The sequence below is a fragment of the Nestor notabilis genome, unplaced genomic scaffold (assembly GCF_000696875.1).
Source record: "Nestor notabilis isolate BGI_N333 unplaced genomic scaffold, ASM69687v1 scaffold5233, whole genome shotgun sequence".
NCBI lineage: Eukaryota > Metazoa > Chordata > Aves > Psittaciformes > Psittacidae > Nestor > Nestor notabilis.
Genome location: NW_009921375.1, coordinates 12,028 through 33,654, shown reverse-complemented (window position 1 = coordinate 33,654; position 21,627 = coordinate 12,028). Strand labels below are relative to the sequence as shown.

General features: G+C 46.9%; 1 protein-coding gene across 1 annotated transcript in view; it reads left to right on the top strand.

Moving 5' to 3' along the window:
- LOC104403079 (SLIT-ROBO Rho GTPase-activating protein 3-like) overlaps positions 1-21,627 on the top strand; it is a 56,273-nt gene that overhangs the window by 25,714 nt on the left and 8,932 nt on the right. Inside the window, 8 exon segments of the mRNA XM_010011113.1 lie at positions 9,710-9,931; positions 10,425-10,526; positions 10,632-10,829; positions 12,128-12,212; positions 14,670-14,697; positions 18,149-18,251; positions 20,891-20,951; positions 21,355-21,432. Of these exon segments, the coding sequence (XP_010009415.1) occupies positions 9,710-9,931; positions 10,425-10,526; positions 10,632-10,829; positions 12,128-12,212; positions 14,670-14,697; positions 18,149-18,251; positions 20,891-20,951; positions 21,355-21,432 (877 nt within the window).

The window sequence follows — 21,627 nt, the reverse complement described above, 5'->3', positions numbered from 1 at the left end:
GTGTTTATCTCATTTCCTAACTCAGTCACATTATTCTTCTAAGCATTAATTAAAGTAAGTCTGATACAAAACACCTGATGACTTCAAGATTTTGAGATAAAATATTCTTAGCATATTCTTTTTGTTCTCTTTAAGATGTATTTAGCCATATAAAAACCTACTAATTTGATCTTGGAGACGTTTGAACAGCAAGGTATGATAATACCTTGATCAATCTGTGGAGCTTCTGCTTTTATGTTCTCTTTCTCATTTATTTTTTAAGCAAGAATGACTTATATTAATGGAGTTTTGGGGACTTGGACTTCGTGGAGAGTTGCCGAGTTCCATTTTAGTGCTGGCTGTTTGTATTATTCCTCCCAACTTTATTTCCTTGCTGACACTTCCACTGGAGTCAGCAGACGGCTTTTCTTCCACGCTCCAGGAATTCCTTCAGGGGACGTTAAAGCATCTTCAACTCTGTGCAGCTAAATTCCCCTACTCATATACATTGTGTTCACCAAAGAAAACAAAATATCGGATGTGTGAGCTGCTCACAGGTGTCCTAATTTTAAATTCTCAAAGGAAGAGCAGTTTATTTGAGCAGGCGTTGGTACAAATTCAGTGTATTTTGCAAGTGCGTGATGAGGAGGGTTTCAGCACAGATTCCATTTGCTGTATCCCACTAGTACTGAAAGTGGTTAAAAGAAAAGACAGCCATCAGATCCAGCAGTGTTGGGCTTCCTCTAGGTGTGTAATCCACATAAAGGAAAATGAAGAGATTATTTTGAAATGAAGAAAACAGATGTTTTTAGATATAGTTTTACAGAGTTTTAATCTCAGTACATTTAACAATGATAAGAAGATGGTGCCATTTGCAAGCACCAGGTCTGTACCATGGCAATATGCAGGATGCGGGTCCTCTGCCCCTTGGGGCAGCCCTGCCATTTCATGGGATGCAGCAGAGGGGCTCTGAGCACAGAAGGTGGATTTTGCCATTGATCAAGAGCCAGCAGAGCCCTTGGCTGCAGCAGAGCGGGCAATGCAGGGCCCCATGTGTGTGTGCAGGGGGAGTGTGTCCGCAGGACATGAGTGTGAAGGGACTTCATGGTAGGAGCAAGAGTTTTGATTTAGCTCAGAACCTGGCTGGCTATGTTTAATGGGATCCCACCAGCGTCCACGTATTGCAGTTATGGAAATGTTCCTGGCTTCTCCATCCCGTGTCACCAAGGGGGATGATTAATGATGTACCGGGCAGTCTTTCCAGGATGCAGGAGGGGTGATGGGTGCTCACGCACACCCTTCATATCAAGCACAAATTGCCATGTGCAGTTCTTGATTTGTAGGCAAATCTGAACCGTCAGGATGCTGGAGCAGCTAATTTAGCACCATTTCCCCCAAATCCCAGCTGGCTCAATGTCATCCATTAGGCACAGCCTTGACATATCTTGTGCCCTCGGCGTCACCACAGCACAGTGACTTCTATAACAAAGCCGTTCTGCTAATCTCCCGCTCTGGCGAGAAAGGAGGTCCCAGCTGTGCTGGGCGAGGGTGGAGAGTCCTCCCGGGGCTGTGGTTTTAATGAGAAATGTAAAACTCGATCAGAGGAGCCGTGAAGTGGCACAGAGCGTGTCTGCCCTCCATCCGTCTCCAGTGGCCTTTGTTTTGTCCTTCAGAGAGGAAGAGAAGAATATAGAGACAGATCCAATTAGACTTGGACCTAAAGTACAGCACTGTGCCTCTTCCCTTGAAAGAAGCCTGTGTTTGTATTAAAACGCCTGGGTTCGTCTCTCATTCCTGTCATTAGCTGTGTGACCAAGTTAATCTCTTTGACCACATATGTGAAGTGGAGATAAAGCTGCTTATCCATCCCTCTGGAGTTCCGTGTGAAATGGCTGTGAAATATTTTGAAATGGTCACATGAAAGATATCACTAGATTTAGTGGAGTAAAACGTAATGGTCGGTGTCAATACGTCCTGATCCACCAAAACTTGTTCAGCCTCCTGTAAATCCTTTTAAACCAGCAGCTTGCTTCTCTGTGGATTAGCGTGTTTGGCATATCTGAGACAAGCAAGCAAGTAAAGGAGGGGAATTCTGAGGAATTTAATATTGTTACTGCCAAATGGCTCGGTCCCTAGGAAACTTAGCTGATGGCATTGTCATTTTTCACATGGTCAAGTGATGCTTATTGAAGTTATGAAACAGAAGCAGCAGTCAAAGTTGTTCTGCCAAAAATCTTCAGTTGGTTTTACTTACCTCACGGTAAAGCTCTAGATTTTGCAGCACTGTCAAGAGAGTAGAGGCCAGAAAATACAATATACGTGTAAGTGTGTAATATATCTTTAAAGAAGGAGTAAATTAAAAATGAGGAAGAAGGGGAATAGAGCAGAGTAAATAAGAACTATTTGTTTCCAGCTAGCCCTGGGTACCATGCAGGACTAGGAGTTAGGCTGCTGTTACCTGGTAAGTAGGGTGATTGGTGACAGGCTAGCTGGGATGCTCAGGTTTTACTCTGGGACTTGCCACTTGCTCTGGTGAGGCGCATACTCCTGCTCCATGCCAACAGCCTTGGCAGTGGGACTGGCTGAGCTGGGCTGTCGGACACACGGCTGTGTTCCATGTGTGGGGTTCAGCCTGCCAGATAAGAGGGAGACTCAAAGGTGCTGAAGCCACAGACCTCTTTATTAGGATCTATATTTAGGCATCTCCTGCAGCTCATGTCATGGTTGCTTCTATCAAGAGCTAATGCCTGGGCACGTCTGTGCCTGCAGAGCTTTGCTTTGTGCAGCACTTTTCCCGTGTGACTGCACAGGGATGTTCCCCTGGCCTGAGCAGCTCTGCGTGATGCCACTGGCTTTAATGAAGAGATACTGATTTGTACAAGCAGAGGGTCTCTTCTGGGGATTTACTCTCTTGTTTGAAGTGATATTTTTTTTCCAGCATAAAGAGCTTTTCATTCCACAAAGGCACAGAGGTTCCTCCCACACTGTCCTTTGACTGGGCCGCCTGCCAGATACCAGGCTCCTGCCAGCCCCAGGAGCCAGGTATGTTTTATCATGGAGACTCCATGCAAAGCATCACCGTCACTGCACTGTCATGCAGAGCAGCATCTGTAACTCAAAACTTGAGCTCTCCCAGGGAGGAGTGCTTGTACGGCAGCTTACCATGTGTGCATCTGCAGCTAGGAGACTTGGCTTCAGGGTATTTCAAATAAAGTCAACAGGGCAGCAATAAAAAGAATAAACAGCTTCCACCAGGAGGAATTAGACTGTCTCAAGAGGCTTGATGCTCTTTACTACACGGCTGCTGTGTCCCTCTTACCCGGTTTCCTGCAGGGGCAGCAGTTTGGGAATGCCACCGCAGCACCCAAGCCAGTCAGTCTGGTTGCAGGGAGCTGTGGAAAATAGAAAATAGGTGTTTTTAGGAGGTGCTGTCACTAACTTTGCAGAGAGCAGCGAGATGAGGAACTAGAGGTGCCACACAGCCACCTGAGTGCCAGTGCTTTGTGGTGGGTGTCTGTGGTGGATGCTGGTGACTGTCCATGACTACACGTGCAGGGGATGCTGTGCTGCCCTGGGTGGTGAAGAACAAAACCCTCAGCTCCTGTGGTTGCAGAGCTAACCCTTGAGCTTTAACCGTGGGGACAACAAAACACACCTGAGCTTGCAGGGAGCCCCAGGCAGTAGTCCAGGGGTGTGAATTGCCTGGGCAGGGCAGAGGTTGTCAGTGGAAATGGGTGATAAAACCAGAACTATCCATACACCTTAAAATGCTTTATGTGTTTTAAGAGAATAAATGGAGTAAAAAGGATTAGATATGTATGACTTCTTTCAACACAGAGCTGCTGTGGATGAGGGAGAGGAGGGGAAGGAGCTGCATTTATTTACTTGATTTCCTTTCAGGAATTTCATAGAATCTGATACAAAATTTGACATAATTTTTTCATCTACCAGTACTCCAGTTTAGTAAACTTAAATTACTTTTCTATATGAAGTTTATTAATAATAGCTACCTGTTTGTAAGCAGGAACCATAAATCATCATACTCTAATAACTAAGCTGCTCTTACAGTACTATTTTAAACTGCAAGAATAGAACCAAATACACATTTCTTAAATTTTGCCAGTCCTGGCTTTAATAATATGGCAAACCTACATTTTTTGCCAAAGTTTGCATGTAGCAATTTGTTCCTCACATGGATACCACAGACATTGGACTTGGCTTGCTAAATTAAGCCCCTGTGCTGATTGTTTTATGATTTAGAAGTGTCATGCAGACTGTAAATTTTACTGCCTGAAGACTATGATCAGTCTTTGTCTGATAGACCTTGTTAGCCTGGTACAAAAAAGCAACAGTACTCTCCTTTAGAGAATAGCATTTCTTCTTGATGGTTCAGGCTGCTTTTCTCAGTAGCTTGAAAGAATAGCCTCGAGGTCTTAATGTCCTTAAAAGATCTATTTACCAATGCATTAATCTTAAAACCAAAACACCACCTCCCCCCAAACAAACAAAAACCCTGATCCTCAAAATCCAACCCACCAAACAACCAAAAACCCCGTTGAAAAGCCTGCAGAAAATGCACATGGGAGAGGGTGTAGGTTAAAAACCCTCCAGAAAGAAACCTGCTCTGGGGACCATAGAGTTAATTAACAATAGCTAAATTCAAAAAGGACTACGTAATATTTGGCTCTGTAATACTTACAGTTAAAGAACCTTTGATTAGAGATAATCAAATCTCATGCTTCAGGGCATGAGTTGATTACAGCAAGGGTCAGGGAGGATCCTGTCCTTCCCCTGCCGTACCCACACATCATTCCCTGTTCGGCTAAAAATAAATCAGTTGTTCGGGAGTTTTTATGCCTTGGTTGCTGCCTCAGGCAAAACACTGAACTTGATGGACTGTTCCTTTGGAAGAGATTTATGGCAACTGTCAAGTACTGCAAGCCAGGCCATGGTGTGCATGGGGGACCGTTCACTCACTTCAGGAAACACCTTAAAAACATGTACTTATCACTGGATGTAGGAGAAAGCCTGCCTGGCAGCATACATCGCATCCACCCGGTGTTATGGCATGGGCTTCCCCATTCCTGGCCTCAGACCCCAAAAACCTGATAGCTCCCTGTTTAATGTGTTATGACAGCTTACGTACTGTGTTGTGATACAGGCATGGTTTTGCTGTGAGTCAGAACTCATGGTGGGAATCCAGGGTGGTTTGGTCCCGTGCTGTGCCAGATGTGCAGGACAGTACCTCTGCTCCGTGCTCTGATGTCCGGAGTGTGAGCTGCAGCTGAGCCCCTCCATGTGGAGGGTGTCTGGGGGGCTGATGCCAGCATTGGCATTCTGTGGGCAGAGGAAAGATTTTGCTGGGTGGTGCTGGGCTGCAGCACACCTCTGCATGGTGAGGGGACCTGCCTTCAGGCTGGTTTCAGGTTCTCTCGGTACCCTTTTTGCCAGAGGAGCTGCTTATAAGGTTTGGATGGGCCTCAAATTGCTAATGCTTAGAAGACAGGGTCTTTCATTGCCTCTGTAGTTTAAGAAGTGCACTTTCTAGGGCTGCACCCACTTTTGAATGCTGAGAAGTTCAGCGACACTCGAACCCGCTGGCACAGTGTAGTGAGTGCCTGCATCACTACACCTCCTCTCCTCGGCACTGCCATGCACTTCAGCATCCCCAACGGCAGCATCAAACCTGCAGGGGAATGAATATTAGGGGTAATATTCATCAAAGGGACACAGTCCTTGCATTTATTTGCTTCTTCGCATCTTCTCTGAGCAATTGCTTGTGGCTGCTGATGTGTCTCAGCCCCTTCTGCTTTCTCCTGGTGTAGTTAATTTCCTTTTCTGTCTGGATTCATCTTATAGCAGAGCCTGTTTGGTGTGGTGCAGTGATGCTTTTTCACAAACATTTATCATACCTTGGCTGGAATACCTTTTGTAGCAGGGTTTGTTTTGATGCTGTTCTGCTTTGAGGGAAGTGCAGTGACTGCAGGCTGCAGAGGTGTGACTGTTTTCTGCATATTTAACACCTAGCAAATAAATGTTCTACACAAAAATGAATGAGAACAGCCTGTTTGTATTCTGTTTGAACAGTCCTCCTAAGATCTGAAGATAGAGGTGTGAGTTAGGCTCTGACATAGTACCCAGCATTGTCAAGCACAAATGTTATTCTGGTAAAACATTATTTCATGTTTGTGACAGACACATCAAATATCTTTTAACTATTTAACCAGTGAGGAGCCTTTTAGTGTCTCTGTTTCCACTCCTGTGTCTAAAATGGGGTTACTGGCACTGGCGTTCACAGCCAGCAGTGGTCTTCTGCAGCCCCTGCCACAATCTCTGGTGCAGCTCTAGGGTGAGCAGTGGGACACACACATATTTGGATGCTTCCACAATATTTTGGCCAAAACCAGCTTGCTTGAGCTCTGGGGTGTTGTTTCATTTCTCAAGTTGAACACTGTAATATTTCCACCCTTTTCGGGGGTGTTACCAGACTTAATGAATTAATATACTTAGAGCTTTGAGCTCTCCAGATGAAAGGCACTGCAGAAGGGCTAAGGATTATTATTTGTGGTTCTAATTTATTTTCCATCAAAGGGATGAGAGGGGTGAGAAAATGCCATTTGTTCTGGAGCTGGGAGCAGGAGTTTGAAGTCTTTTTATTCTTTCTTTTTCTTTTGCCCTCCCCTTTGTGTGTTTCTCTGGGAATTTCATGGAAGTCCCTGCGCTGTCTTTTCTTCTCTGAGCACCAGTGTGTGAAGCAGCCGGCACAGTGTTAATCACCAGGGACTTCAAGGGCTGTAGCATGTTAGGGAACTGCCTGCTCTGGTTTTCAGTAGCAACTGATTTCCGGGCATTGCAAATAACTCCTAGCTTCAGTGTGAGTTCAGCATCAAAGTAAAGAGAAGATTTCACATGGAATTCTTTCTCAAAAGCATCTGGCAACACCCTGAGCCCCATCTTCTTGGCTTTTGTGGCATTCAGTGATTTTCCTTTGTAACAGCTCATTTTTTTGTGCTTTGGGAATTCCCACCCTTGAACAGTGGCAGAGATTTTCTCCTGATAGTACTTTTTTTCATGTCAATCAGCAATAATTTCCAGGGGGATGGGAGAATGACAGCAAGGGGCTATGAGAGGCACTGGGAAACGTGCACAATCCCGGTTTCAGGGCGCAGAACTGCAGTTGACTGGTCATGGCAGGAGATCAGGATCTCCTCCAGCATTGGCATGGGGGTGTCAGCCTCAGACAGGCTGTGGGGGCCAGGTCCACACTTGTGCTCCAAGCACAGAGCTCGCCTTTCATCTCATGTGGCTCTGAGCCCGCAGGGTTCTTGGAGTGCTCTGAAACACAGTTGAGGACAGCAGGGCAGCTGGGGTACTGCGTTGCCTCGACTCATCGGTTCCTGTGTGCAACCTCAGAGTGCTCATACAGATGTTCATGCTGAAATTGTTTCCTGGGAGAGGCTCATGGTGCTAGAATGAGGTTTTGCCCCAAGTGGTGAATTGAAATTTGCCGATTTCTCATTTTTTGTGTTGTTTGTTGATTTATGAAGGCAGAGCTGTAGCAGTCCTTAACTGCCTCTGTTCTCAACTAACAAGATTAGAAGCTAAATAGAAGCAGGATAAGTGGTGGATTATGACCATTCAATAGCTCCTGCAAAAATCCTCATTATTGGATGTGTGGTTTCACTGCTTTAAAAGACTAGATGGGGATAGGCAGGCTGTTGTCGTGTATCTGTGAGCAGGAATCGGCCTGCTGTGGTTTTACTGCCGCTTTAGCACAGACTAAACCAAATACAGCTCTGCCTGTGACTTGATCTGAGCTGAGGATTGTCTCTTCAGATTGGCAGAAAGCACAAGATGACTTCTTTGTGCTTGTGGCACCAGCTGAGTTTTCATATTTCACTTTTTGAGTTTATCAATACTGATGTTCTGATGCAGAATCACTTTTTGTGCCTTTCTGCATCGGTTCAGTAGTGCCTGCGGATGCTGTAAAGCTGGAGAAGGTGCCTCTGAAATGCCAGCTCCCAACGGGAGCTACTGCAGAAAACTTGGTCTCATTTTGGGACTTTGGGATTACACTAGCAATCTGTCTTCTCTCTTCTGTAGCTTTTTGTGCTGCAGTTTGGTGCAGATATATTGGAGTTGAAGCCACTCACTGCAGGCCTGCCCGTGCTGTGCTGGGGTGGTTTTGGTTACAGCTCAGACAGTGAGAACTTCCTACTCGTTCTTTAATCTCTGTAACAGATTATTATTCTGTCATATAAATTGTCCTGTGGCAGTTTTCATGTAATAAGATGTTGCTGGCCATGGTTAGTTTGGTGCTACATACCTTGGAAGGTATTTCTCATGGCTGCTGTCTGTTTCTCCCATGGAGGTGCCTGGGCACATCTCTGCAGATCACAGTGTGTGCAGAGATACCTGAGCAGCTTCAGACCATGAGTGTACCACAGCTGTACCCGTGCTGTGCTAGGAGACAGCAAGGAGAGCACTAGGGACACACCATTATGAAACTCCTCGCAGAGGATAAAGCCATAGTTATCTAACTTTACGTCCTCTATCAGGATCTCCAGCCCTTCCTTACCTCCCAGAAATAGATGTGCTTCAGCTTTGGACTGCAGCCCTCCTGTTCCACTACACTCTCCTTACAGACCCAGAGCGTGGCTCAGGCTGATGTGTTGTGCTCCTGCTTCCAGCATCTTCTCTGTCTTGCCTTTCCCTGCAGAACAACATCTGTTGATCTCTGGATTTTGGGTGGTTCTTCAGTGTCTGTCCTTGCCCCCACTCCCAGAGCAGAGCCGGCTGGTCAGAGGGTCAGAGCACAGCCCTGTGGAGGTTTGCTGCGTATCAGGGCTCTCATCAGGGATGGAGAGGAGGGTTGCTCAGAGTTACTTTGTGCTCAGCTGTGATTAAGCGTTTGTAGCAGCAAATCCCTGTGCTGTTGCTATACTTAACATGCCAAACTCAATTATGTTGAGAAGAGAGTTTAAAAACAGGCTTTTGTCTAATATACAGTAGTTTGGCAGCAATTAGCTCTGAGTTTTATCATTTTTCCCCAAGGTGAACATGAGAATGATCAGTTATGCAGAAGAAGCTGCTCTGTTGTGAGAGAGGAAGGCAACTTCCTAGTGAGGATAAGGGTTTGCTTATACTGCAGGGCATGTTTTTCAGGGCTGCCTTGCTTGAATGTCCATCTGTGTTTGATAACTTTGGGGAAAGGTTTCTTTGTGTAAAAAGCACTTGCAGGGGAGTTCACAAGGCGAGGAGAGCACTGGAGATGGGCAGTGGCACAGGCTCTCTGGGCACTTCATTCCTGGAGGTCTCTGCAGGATACAGGGTTTGCCATTGGTGAGGCCCCTGTGGTCACACTGGCCCCGGGGCTGAGCCAGTAGCCAAGGAGAGCTGTGCTTTTGGATGATTATTTTCCTCTGTCCTGTCTAAGAAGATCCCATGTCCTTCCCAGGGGAGGGTATGAAACCCTCGTGTGTGGTGAGGGTCTAGCATGGGGTCACTGTACTGTCTGGCTGTTTGTTCTCTGGTACCTCTTCTCCTTCAGTCTTCTTTCCTTCTTGCCTTTTCATATGGTATTGCAGTACACTGTTAAATATGCCCCACTGCAACAGGTCTGGTGTTTCTCTGGGACATACAGTGCTTTGTGGGTGTTAATGTACACACGACCCTCCAGAATAAAGGTGGGCATGTTTGCGTGACCAGACCCTTCCTTGGTGTTTCTCAGTGCTGTGATCTGGGATTCCACGCCAGCCTCGCTCGGACCTTCAGGACATACCTGTCTGCAGAGTACAACCTGGAAACCTCCCGCCACGAGGGCCTGGACATCATTGAGAATGCTGTGGACAACCTGGATGCACGGAGCGACAAGCACACCATCATGGACATGTGCAACCAGGTCTTCTGCCCTCCGCTGAAGTTCGAGTTCCAGCCTCACATGGGGGATGAGGTACTGTACTCACCTGAGGGGCTGCAGATGTGCCTCACAGCCTGGCCTGGGCTGGCTTCCTCTTCTTCATAACCATCACTGTTATTTCTGACTCCTTATCCCTCTGTGTTATCTTCAGATGCTGCTATTCATGTTTCCTTTCTTAATGAGACACTTAGCTCATTAGGGCTCCTCCTTTCAATCTGCCTCTTGCTCTCTATTTCCACCAATTAGGACGCCTGTGGTTTGATTCTCAGCTGAACTGCCCAACAGATTTGTAAAGCAGAGCTTTGATTTACCTGCTGTAATTGGAAGATTTCAGAGGGCAGCTTTGAAATGCTGGGTAGAAAATGCTTTGTGGTGGCCCAGGTCCAGGGCACTGTTGATGAGAAACTGGGTGATGTAGCCTCCCTGGAGGCAGCGAGGAGCTTGTGGGTGCTGGAGGGGATCATTTAGGTGTTTAAATGTGTATGCCTGGTCAGTGCATGACCCACTGAATGCTTTCCTGTCTCAGGTGTGTCAGGTCAGTGCCCAGCAGCCTGTGCAGACTGAGTTGCTGATGCGGTACCACCAGCTGCAGTCGCGACTAGCCACCCTCAAGATAGAGAATGAAGAGGTAAGAAGTTGCTCTGGGTCCTGTGTTCGGCCTCGTAGGCAGCATTGAGCCTTTTGCCCATTATGCAGCCTGCTTCAAAACCCTGCTGTTGTCTTTTTCTGATAGGTACGAAAAACTCTGGATGCCACAATGCAGACTTTGCAGGACATGCTGACAGTGGAAGATTTTGATGTTTCAGATGCCTTCCAGCATAGTCGCTCCACTGAGTCAGTCAAATCGGCTGCATCAGAGACCTACATGAGCAAAATAAACATTGCCAAGAGGAGAGCCAACCAGCAGGAAACCGAAATGTTCTATTTTACAGTGAGTCTCATCTCATGCGATGGAGGACACAAAGCATTAATTGCTAGGGCTGAGTACAATTTAAGTGCTCATTAGTAAAGAGCAAGAACCAGTTCAGTCTCTTTAAGTATTTGTCTTCTGTCTGATTTGGGTTTGGAACGCATTTTTCAGTGGCAGGGCAGTGCATAGGGACTGACAATCTAGGGTCTGCATTGTTCTTTCTGAAGGAACAACTGGAGCAACCAGTTGTGACCGACAACATACAGATCTCAGGAGTGGCTCAGAGCAGGGCAGCAGACTCCAGCCAGCCTCACACTGCGTTACCACTCAGTGGCTGCTCCTGGAGGCCTTTACAGTTTTGAACCATCAGTCAAGCCCTTCCTTTTCTGGCTTATACAGCTAAAATTTGCCCTTGGTCCATGGGATGAACTGAAGTATTTACATCTCATGCATTGGAGGCTTTGTGGCAGGCCTGGCTTTGCAAAGTCTTGCAGCTGTGTGTGCTGGATAGAGGCAGATCTAGGGTTCTCTGTTATAGTGCTTGAAATATAAGTAATAAGCCATTAGTTCAGCAGAATTAGCCCTCATCTAAGCATGGTTAATAAGCTAAAGATAATAGCATCTTGTGATATATTACGTATGCATAAAAAAGCTTCTACTTTCTCTTAACAGTATTGTTATTATTCCAATTCAGGGGGGAAGAAAATTGCAATTTTTGTTAGAGTTGTGCTTGGGATTTTTTTTTTTAATGCTTTTTGCAAGAATATGATCTTTCCCATTCTCTTTTGCTTTCCATCTCTGTCTCCCTCACTCCTCTTATCTGTAAAATTACTTCTCTTGAGTGTTACTGGGTCTCAAACGGCCTCACAATGAGATGAGAAGTTGTGCTGCACAGTTAGTGTCTCCCAGCACGTAAAGCATCTGACCTGGGAAGGTCTCATGCAGTGGGAGTTCTCACTCTGCAGCACTTGTTTGCACAAAGGCAGCAGAGGGAAAGCCTCTTTTGATTTTCCAGGCCATTCCCAGAAGCCTGACAAAAGAAAGCTTGCTTTGAACTCTTTGGACCTCCTTGCATTCCCAGGCAGGAGGTGCAGCACCAAGGAGACCAGGCTAATAAGATCATCAGGACTGTGGCTGGAGCAGTGAGAAGTGATTAGACTGTGCTCAGCCCTGTGGCGCATCTGATGTCTGGGTTGTTAGAGCCTGTCAGCCTCGCCGAACCCCCCTCCAGCAGCCTCCTGGGCAAACGTGTACATCAATGACAGGCTATTTTTGCCAAGAGTCTTTACCCACCTTGTTTGTTTTATTTCTAATTCCAGAAATTTAAGGAGTATTTGAATGGCAGTAACCTTATCACGAAGCTCCAGGCTAAACACGACTTGCTGAAGCAGACTCTTGGAGAAGGTGAGTTGCGGGGTTAGGTCCAGGGAGGAACCTTCCCACCGCAGGAGACAGTTTTAAACCAGGTGTCATCTTTGTCTTAGCTGTATCTGTGTTTTCCTGAGTGACTGATGGCTTCTGTGGTTGGCTGCTACTAAGTTTAACTGGTGACATGCAAAAATCATTATTTCCTTGGAATATTACTCTTTTCCCACCTTTCTTTGGGGGTGCACTTACAGAGATTTGTTTGAATCTTAGTGTGTCCTAAAGTGCTGTGTTACTTCTTCAGCAGCAAAGAGATTCCCACCCACTCCAGCCCTCTGCATTTTTCCTTTCTCTCCCCCTTCTTCCCTCTTAGTGCAGCCCTTAACATGTGCATTTTCTTGTCCTTGATGCTGTGCTTCTGTGTTACAGATTTGGCAGCAGCCTTGTTGATTTAATAGGCCACTTACCCCCCCCCAGACATAGGTTTTTGACTTGCTCTAAACCAGAACTGCAAAGTCATCCTTGTTTTTAAACTATTTTTTCCATAGGAGGCTTTTACTACCCCAGATAATTTGACAGGTTTGGTTTAGAGCATGTACGCACAAACAGGCTTCATACAACAGAGGGGTAGTAACTCCTGAGGGAGGCAGGAGCAAATGGCTCCAGGTGGGTAAGCTCCTGCTGGGGTAGTGATGTGTGACCATATCCCTGGGAAAAGGTTTCAGCTCTTTCAAAGGGGTTTAAAAAATTGCATAATTTCCACTGTAAAGAAGGTAGACATGAGGTGTGTCCCGGTTCTCCAATAGGAGAGAATATATGTAAATTAAAATACACAAATGGTCTGTGATCTTGTTTTAATTATACAAAAATTGGACTCATCATTGCAAAGTAAAAAAAAGAAAAAGGAATAGATTTTTTTTTTTGGCTGTTTTTCCAAACGTGTTTTCTCTGCCAAATTTATTTAGCCTTAAAATCCATCTTCTAGTTAGATCCTGCGGTATGTTCCACTCATTGAACAGTGAGCCAAGCCACGGCACAATATATAAACACAAGGCAGGCTGCAAGGGTAGATACTAAACGCACTTGCTTTCCCCAGGAGTTTTGGAACTCCATGTAGCACCTTAGCCCCTCATCACCCTGTGGCAGCAGGTCAGTGTCAGCCCTTCTGCATCCTTCTCCAGCATGGGTCTGAGTTCAGGCTTTGACCTCAGCAAGGGGGATGCAGCACACGCTGCACAGAAATTGGACCCATCTAAACTGTTCCCTTAGAGCACAGATCTTGATGCAGAAAAGAGCTTGTTTATTGGATACAGTGCCAAGACTCCTGTGGATTGGTGCAGGAAGTGATGAATCTGTTGAAGGTCAATTTGATCACCATCCTGCTCTCTCACGCAAGAGCCATACTACTGCCATACTTAGGAAGAAGAGCACAAGATCAGGTATTTGAATTCTCTAGAGTTGTGCAAAAAGCCCCCATGGGAGATTTTCACATGAAAACTGCCTGCATTTCTCCCAGGCCATGGGATCATGTGCCGTGTAGGCGTTCAGCAAATATTTAACCCAGAAATACCAAATGCTGCGTTTCAGCATGAGCTGACTCTCATTAGGAAGAAGTCTGGATTTGCAAAATACTTGCGTGGAAGTCTTTGCTTTTTCAGTGAGGAGTTGGCTGCAAGCTTGCTTTCCGCAGGTGCCAAGGGAGAGCAGGAAGGAGGCATGTGCAGCCAAATGCTTCCTTTTATGTGTTGTATTAAAAAGAAGAATAAATCAGCTTTCCTGGCCTTGGAAGAAAGGCACAACCAGAACATGAAACTAGTTTAGTTTTTTTCAGTGGAGTGACAAATACGTTCAAAAAATGAACAGATTTTATCAGTGATGACAGCTGCCATTTATTTGAAATCCAAGCACTAAAAATACACGAAGGGAATGAGAATATTGACAGCCAGAATAGACTCTGCCTGATCGTGATTAGATGGGCTGTTATCTCACAGGAAAAGCTGGGGAACTGAATACTCTGCTGCATCCAGGTGCTATTAGTGGTCCTCCATGAGGCAGTTGGATAATCTCAGGGGCCCCCCTGGGGGCTTCAGCCCATATCAGGCTGCCCCTTTCCTGTTGGGCTTGGCCAATCCCCAGCTGGTGTAAATGAGCACTTAATGCAAGGACCTGCAGTGCATCTTGCTATTTACAAGATGGGCTTCCTATAGCAAATAAACCTTTAATATCAGTGGGATTTGAAGACATCGTCCCTCTCTTGTGGCTGAATCTTGAATTTCTAATATGTCTCTTACTTGTGGGGGCTTGTATAGCAACCAGCTCAGCATCCCCCCCAGCCTGTGGGGCCCCTAGGCATGTTCAGCTGCTTCTTGCCAGAAGCCTTTAACTCAGGGCTCACAGCACCAGGAGTGAGTGTGTGAGTGATTGTGTGAATGTGTTTTAACAGTCATTTGGTGGTGACTAATGTGGAGGCATGATGGAGACTTGTGTTTCTTACAGGTGAAAGAGCTGAATGCGGAACAACCAGGTGAGCGGTTTCTTCCACTTCATCTGCTGCTGGGAAGGGCTCGCCCTGGCAGGAAGAGGGTGGCTGTGGGAAGGGTTGTTTGCTTTGCTATTGATACAGCTCAGATTTAACGAGGTGCCCTGGGCTGACAGGCTGGAGGGCAGGCAGTCCCAGGCTCCCCACATCACTGCCTTGCTTCTCAGCTGCATCGCCTGGAGTGGATTAATTAGGGTGATGACAAACAGGCTCTTGTTTTTGCTGCACTGTAATTTCTAGCTGACTGGTTCTGAGGTGCTTAGAAGTGCCGTGTCAGCACGGTGCAGTGCCTTTGTAGCATAGCTGAGATTAGGTCGTGTTCAGATAGTGTGACACAGGGGTGTCTACCTGCTCCCTACCATCCCTGTTCATTTGAAGGACTTTGATAAGTCTCTGTAAGCATCGCCCAGCTCTGGCTTCCTTGCCTAGCAGTGCAGAGCATGCCTGTATTCAGACTTTCATCCCTCTACAGCAGGAGATAGTGCTGGGGGTGGATGTAGCAGGGAGGAGACTTTGATCTGTGTCCAGTCCATAAAGCATCTCCACAGCTTGCTATGAATTTTGTGACAATAAGACGCAGGCCAGCAAAGCCTCCAAACATCTCCCCAGAACATAAACAATCTCTGTGTTATCTTCTTACAACAACTGTTTCCATGTTTAATAAAATTTGCCATAGTAGCAAAAAAAACCCCACTGCAAGACCCAACATTCCATGTCAGAAATGCTGCAGCAGATGGCAAAGCCTGGGCTGCCTTTCCAGGCAGGAAAGAGGCTGCCTCAGCACAGGGCGGCAGGACAGCGGGATGCCTTCCGGATGGAGGGGACTGTGCTGCTGGCGCCAGGCTGAGAGTGGCGTCAGCACTGGCACCCACTGGGGCTGCAGAGCAGGGCAGGAAGGTGCTGTGAGGACAAAGAGGGGCCTTTCCAGCCTCACATAGGCCAGAGAGTGAGGGCTGCGCAGTGTATTGCTGCACTGATGTGCTCCAAGGAGCTGCCCTTGACCATGCTCCCAGGTCCCATTTGGATCAGCTCCCCTGCTACATCCGCTGCAACATTCTGATGCCCTCCGTGCCCCTGGTGTGTTTTTAAGCGCAGGGCTGGTGGGGCTGTTCACAGCCTGGGAGGTGAGCACCTTGGGGTGTGCCGGCAGGGCTCTGCGGAGCTGGTTGGGGAAAGCATAGCCAAATGGCTGGGTAAGCTCACAGGGAGAATTTGCTCTTTGTTTATCAGGAGTGGGTGCCCATGGGGTGGTGGTGTCGCAGGCCAAAGCAATCACAGGAATGAATAACAGCCTCCTACATGAGGGATGATGGCACAACTCCCTGCTGCTTCTGTTTGCTTGTGTTTCAACAGTTGCTTTTACTTCACAAAGGAAAACAAACAAGAGACAGTCTCCTTCTTGTGTGAGGCAGTGCTGTAAGTGTAGGCAGAACAACCTTCCCACCAGACAGAGCCAGAGACCAGGCTGCCCGGCCGCCTTGCACCAGGGCATCACCCAGGAGAGGAGATTACACAGCAGCAAACTGCACCGGGGCTGTAGTGTGCAGCACAGGGCTGCTCCGCTGAGGGTTGGGTGGGCATTTGAAGGGACAGCGGTCATTTTGGCTCCTCAGTTACCAGTTGGAGGAGTGGTTAGAAGCTATAGGAGCATCGAGATCACAACTGTCACCTTTGCATCGTAGCTCTGTGTAAATCGTACATTCCCATTCGACTTCGCTCTGTGAGAACTTTTGCTTCAAGGCTCCTAGCACTCATTTTGTTTGCATTTGCAGTCATCATCTCTCTTCTACAAGCATCAATATAGCCTGGGGGTAGAGGACAGATCAGAAATTGGCTAGAGATTTTATGCTGTTTTTCTCCCTTTACTAGATCTAGGCAGTTTGGTTTTAATGTCCTTCCTTCATTATCAGAAGAAGAAATAAAAATGTGAATAGCATTAATGAAAGCAGCCCTCATCAGTGTGCTAAAATGAGTTACACATTTCCATGGCCTCATTTCCAGAAGCCGTAGGTGTCTGTTACCCTTGCTGAAGTCAACAGGGTCTTCAAGGTCTGTTCTGCACTGATGAGCACTCTCAATCACTAGCTATTAGGGGTAGGGTAATGCCGTTTCCTAATGCTCACGCCTAGCTTTTCTGTTCTTACAGAGGTGCTGGTGGGTTTGCTCATCTGTGGTGACTGGGCTCACCTTTTTGTTTGGTGGCTTGAGTCTTAGGAATGCCTGCCAGAAAGATGAAAACCCATTCACATCCCTGTGAATCCCAAACAGAAGGTAGCTACAGAGAGGTGGAGATGTTCCCACTTTCCTCTTTCTGGCCATCTATTCCATTTAGGAATAAACAGGAAAACCCTAGAGTTTTCCAGGGGTAGCTGTGGTTTATTTTGGATATATCAAGGAATCAGTTGAACTCTTCAGCTGCTCTCAGTCCTTTTTCAGGCCGAGGGAGCACTGAACTGGTGGAGGTAGGAGGCAGGTGTTAAAAACGCTGCTGAGCACCAGAGCCTTCATTTTACATTTGACTTTACAATGTCATCCCTGGCACTAGCACAAGCATTGAGCAGCAGTTTTGATACTTGGCATCTCAGAGAGGGAGAATTGTAGCTGCAGATTGTGGGTACCAAAGACAGTTAGGACCAGCTGTGTTTAGCAGCTTTATTACTCTCTGGCTTGAATGAAGTAAGTTCTGCATGAAGAATGTTCCTGGCCACCCGTTGTTCATTCATGCTGTGGTTCTTGGTACTGCAGAGTTACTGCTCTGTCGCTGTCTGACTTCTGGAGACAACTGGTTTTTGCCATAGGAACTAGGACTGCAGGAAGCCTACAGCAACAGCTAGTTAGATTGCTGTATGTGGCTGCAGCTGAAGTTACAGTCTCTCTGACATGGAAATACTGGAAGATTATGGGAACGAAAAGTAGTTGGATGGGTGGTAGTTTGGCTTATTGCTGTTAAGTGCTTCTCTTACCAAGATTAACTTGACTTCATTACTTAAATAAAGGCGGTAATCTTGACCTTGACTTGAAACAGTGAACAGCTCTGATTGTGCTCCGGGATACCTACAGGTTAGCTCTGCTGCTGTTCAAACACCCACCACCTGCACCCGGGCTCAGCCTCGCCTTTGGGACCCACAGAAGTCAGGCCACTGCAGGCGGCACTGGCTCCAAAATGAGTTAGCTGAGTCAGTGCTCAGGTAGCCCTGTGTGATGTGGAGGTGTGGAGCCCAGTGCTTTTCAGGTCCCCTGGTCTCAGTGGAGCCATGTCCATGCAGGAGATGCTGGAGTGTGAGTGGCTGCAGAGTGCATGGAGCCACATGTAGAGTCCTCACAGAGGGATTTTTCTGTTTGATTTCTTATTCTCGGTCATAACCTTTGAGATCTCACCCTGTCATTGCATTTATGTTGGTGTTTTGTTGATTTATTTTGTTCCATTTTCTCCCAGGCCCCCATGTCTTCCCCCTAAGCCACAGAAAATGAGGAGACCTAGGCCTCTCTCAGTCTATAATCATAAACTCTTTAACGGCAATATGGAAACGTTCATTAAGGTACTTGCTGGCTGACAGTAAGAGTTTATGAACGCTCTGAATGTAATGGTGGCTTTCCTGTCCTAACTGCTGGCTGCTTTACTTCCTTGGTGGGGTCTCTCTGGTCTGCCCTGCACCCAGCTGATGTGGCCAGCACAAGCTTTGCCTCAGTGACAATATCTCTCCATAGCTGTCCTGTCCTCTCATTTGTTCCTCACAGGCACAGGGCAAAGGTAGCAGAGAGGACCCTTGTGGTCGTTGGCCATGCTGGCTGGCTGGCTGTGTAGCACAAGGAGCTCTTGGCTGAGTGTCCCCATTATCCAGTGCAGCTTCCACCCATCCTGGGAAGGTAGATCAGACAGCAAGGACTGCCCAGCCCAGCACCCTCAGAGGATCAACAGTGACCCCCACCTTCCCTTTTTCCATACATTTTTCATGGTCACTTCCCCCTGTAGCTGAGGAAGATGAAATGACTCATAAGATCCCAGAAAGTGCTTCCTGGTTGTAAGCCGTGAATTGAAATACTCTGCATATGGCTGGCTGTGTGGGAGGGTAGACGTGCTATCCTCATCCTTAAATAAAATACATCAGTAATGACCACCCCAGCTGGCTCATCTCGGTGCCAATGGCTCATCGATGGCTGATGCCATCTCGTACAGCTTGGTACTTACTGGGAGTCTGAAGGCCCCTTCCCACAGCCCCAAGAGGAGGGGTAGCCGGCAGTGAGGGCAGGCGAGAGCCTTGTCAGTGCAGAGCTGTTTGCTGCTCCCATGGGAGCTCTGGATGTGCCAGGAGAGGTGACACTGCAGCTTGCACTGCAACCCATTCCGGCACTCAGCCAGGGCCCCAGGCTCAGCTTCCAGTGCTGGAGCAAAGCAATTCCTAAGCGGCTGCTGAGTCGTCTCCTCCAAACCATCACTGATAACATGCAGTGTGAGGCCTTCATAAATAGGGGCCAGGGTATTTTCTTCATTTAAGCTGGGATGAACTCAGATGAACTCAATTAATATCAGTGCAGTCCCAATGGAAGGGGCCCTGCCTGTCCCAGGAAATTACCCAGAAGGAGTGATTGGAGGAGAAAAATGAAGAGATGTGGATGTGAGATTTGTCCCAAAGGACACCTCCAGCTATCTAGCTGCTAATCCTCCAAAATCCAGCACTTTGCTATTGCTTTGCTGCTGAAAAGATATCCAAAGGAGGCAATGCCGTTCCAGTTGCTTACAGCATTTAAATCCTGTGCTGAAGAAAGCTTTAGTGAAAAAGGACTGCACCATAGGAAGCAGTCATGACAAACAGTTGGATTAGGTAAACTAATGAGCATTGTATGTCTCAGATTTATTCTCTTAGGCTCTTTTACTGCACCCATAAGCCTAAGGGCAGTGTTTATAAACAGTGCACAGTTACAAGTAATATACAGACCCAACTGACAAATCCAGTAATCCCTTTAATACTTGTAATTATTCCTTCCTTAAACTGATTTTTAAGTCCAGCCTGTCCTGGGCTGTGGAGGAGGAATTATCTGCAGTGGAAATTCATCTGAGCAGACGGGTGTCCTGTGCCAGCAGAGACTCCTCAGGGACAGTGCTGTGCTGCTGGGGTTGTTCTTGAGTCTGGGGGGACCCATGGGGTACAGGGTCCCCCCACACCAGGGCAGCTTTCCCAGAGCTTTCCCTGCAGCCCAGGCAGGAGCTGGCAGCATCCCTAGGCTCTGGAAGTGCTGCAGGGTCATGGAGGGAATAAATCCAAGAGGCTTTTCCTGCAGGTCGCTGAGGCTCGGGTGCAGTGTGCCAAATGGGGTTTGGGAGGGAGGGTGGACAGCCTGAAGGCTTGGGCTGGACCTTGCTAAGCTGTCATTGCATTTGAGCGTTCATGGCCTCCGAAAGAGATGCTTACCTCTAACTGAACTTATCCTTGCTTAATCTTTTCTTTTTCTCCCGCTCTGCTGCTATTTTGTGTTCTCAGAGGAAGGAGGAATGCGCGAACAAGAAATCAGGTATTTACTGGAGGCCCGTCTACGAGACGGAGTAAATTAACCAGAGAGATGCAACTGTACTCTACTGGAAAAAACAACCAAACGAAGCCCCAGAGGAAAATAAATGTGAACTTAGGCAGTCAGGCACGGCTCACATTTCTCCTTGAGCTCCTTCCACAAGGGGCCTCGAGAGAAGCAGCTTTGAAACAAAAGCCAAAACTCATAACGGGATCAGATACCAGAAGTTCATTTCATACCCTGTGGTGTTCTGGTGTTTGGGTTTCTTTAGTATCTGCTGACAATGGCTTTTTAAGTGGAAATACTGTTGTAAGTTCTGTTATTGGAAGCCTATAGTATAGCACAAGTTTTATTTCAGCTCAGCATTACACCTTTGAAATGGAGTAGCTGTGATCCTGTTGCATCGGTTCCCCATCTCAACCAGATAGCGAGCAGCAGCCTTTCACACACTTTGATGAAAGCTTTCTTTTGTGCACAGACGACTGCACATAGTATACTCAGCACTTTTTGATGGCTTGATGTGTGTAACGCCTCCTTTTCTTACCTGTCCTCTTACTAAACTCCATGGCACTGATTTTCACATCTCTGGTTTTGTGATATTTAATGCATTTCCAGTGCTTTGTTATCAATAAACCAGTAACTTTTAACTTTTTCCTTTCCTCTCATGAAGGATTCAGGACAGGCTATTCCACTTGTAGTAGAAAGCTGCATTCGTTACATCAATTTGTACGGTAAGTTGATCCAGTAATTCCAACAAGCTTTCTGCAAAGAAAATTAAGTACTTGTAGTTGGCAGTGAAATACACTAGAGAGGCCTGCAGCCCTTGATACATGGGCTCATGTAATAATTACAGTGCATTGCCCATCAGGTAGCATTGATGGCTGGCAAATATTTAGGTGGTGTTAGTGCTTACTCAGGTTAAATGATGCGCTCCCCAGGCCAATGGGAGCCCTTTCAACACTTTGTTCTGGGGGGCTTTGATTGGAGAATACAAGCAGAAATTAATTTTAACAGGCTGTCCCCTTCTTACTCTGAGCCTTTTGGGTGCATGGGCTCCTAGTTTCTGCTGTTCTTTACTAGAAAGTGCCACGTAACAGTAACAGAAATCTATTCTGAAATGTTGTTCTTTTCCAGGTCTTCAGCAGCAGGGCATTTTCAGAGTCCCTGGCTCCCAGGTGGAAGTCAACGACATCAAGAATTCATTTGAGAGAGGTGTGTTGCCAGGGTGTGCAGCTACAGCTGGGATGCTCTGCTGGAGCAGAGGTGGTTGTTGGGAGTTTCAGTGTGCACTGGGTGCATTAGATATTGTGTAAAACCTGTGCTGAGGGCCTTTCTGCCACGAGACACAAGGAGCTTTTATCCCCTTCTAGGTATCTCAGTATTGTATCTCCAGCAATAGTGAAAAAT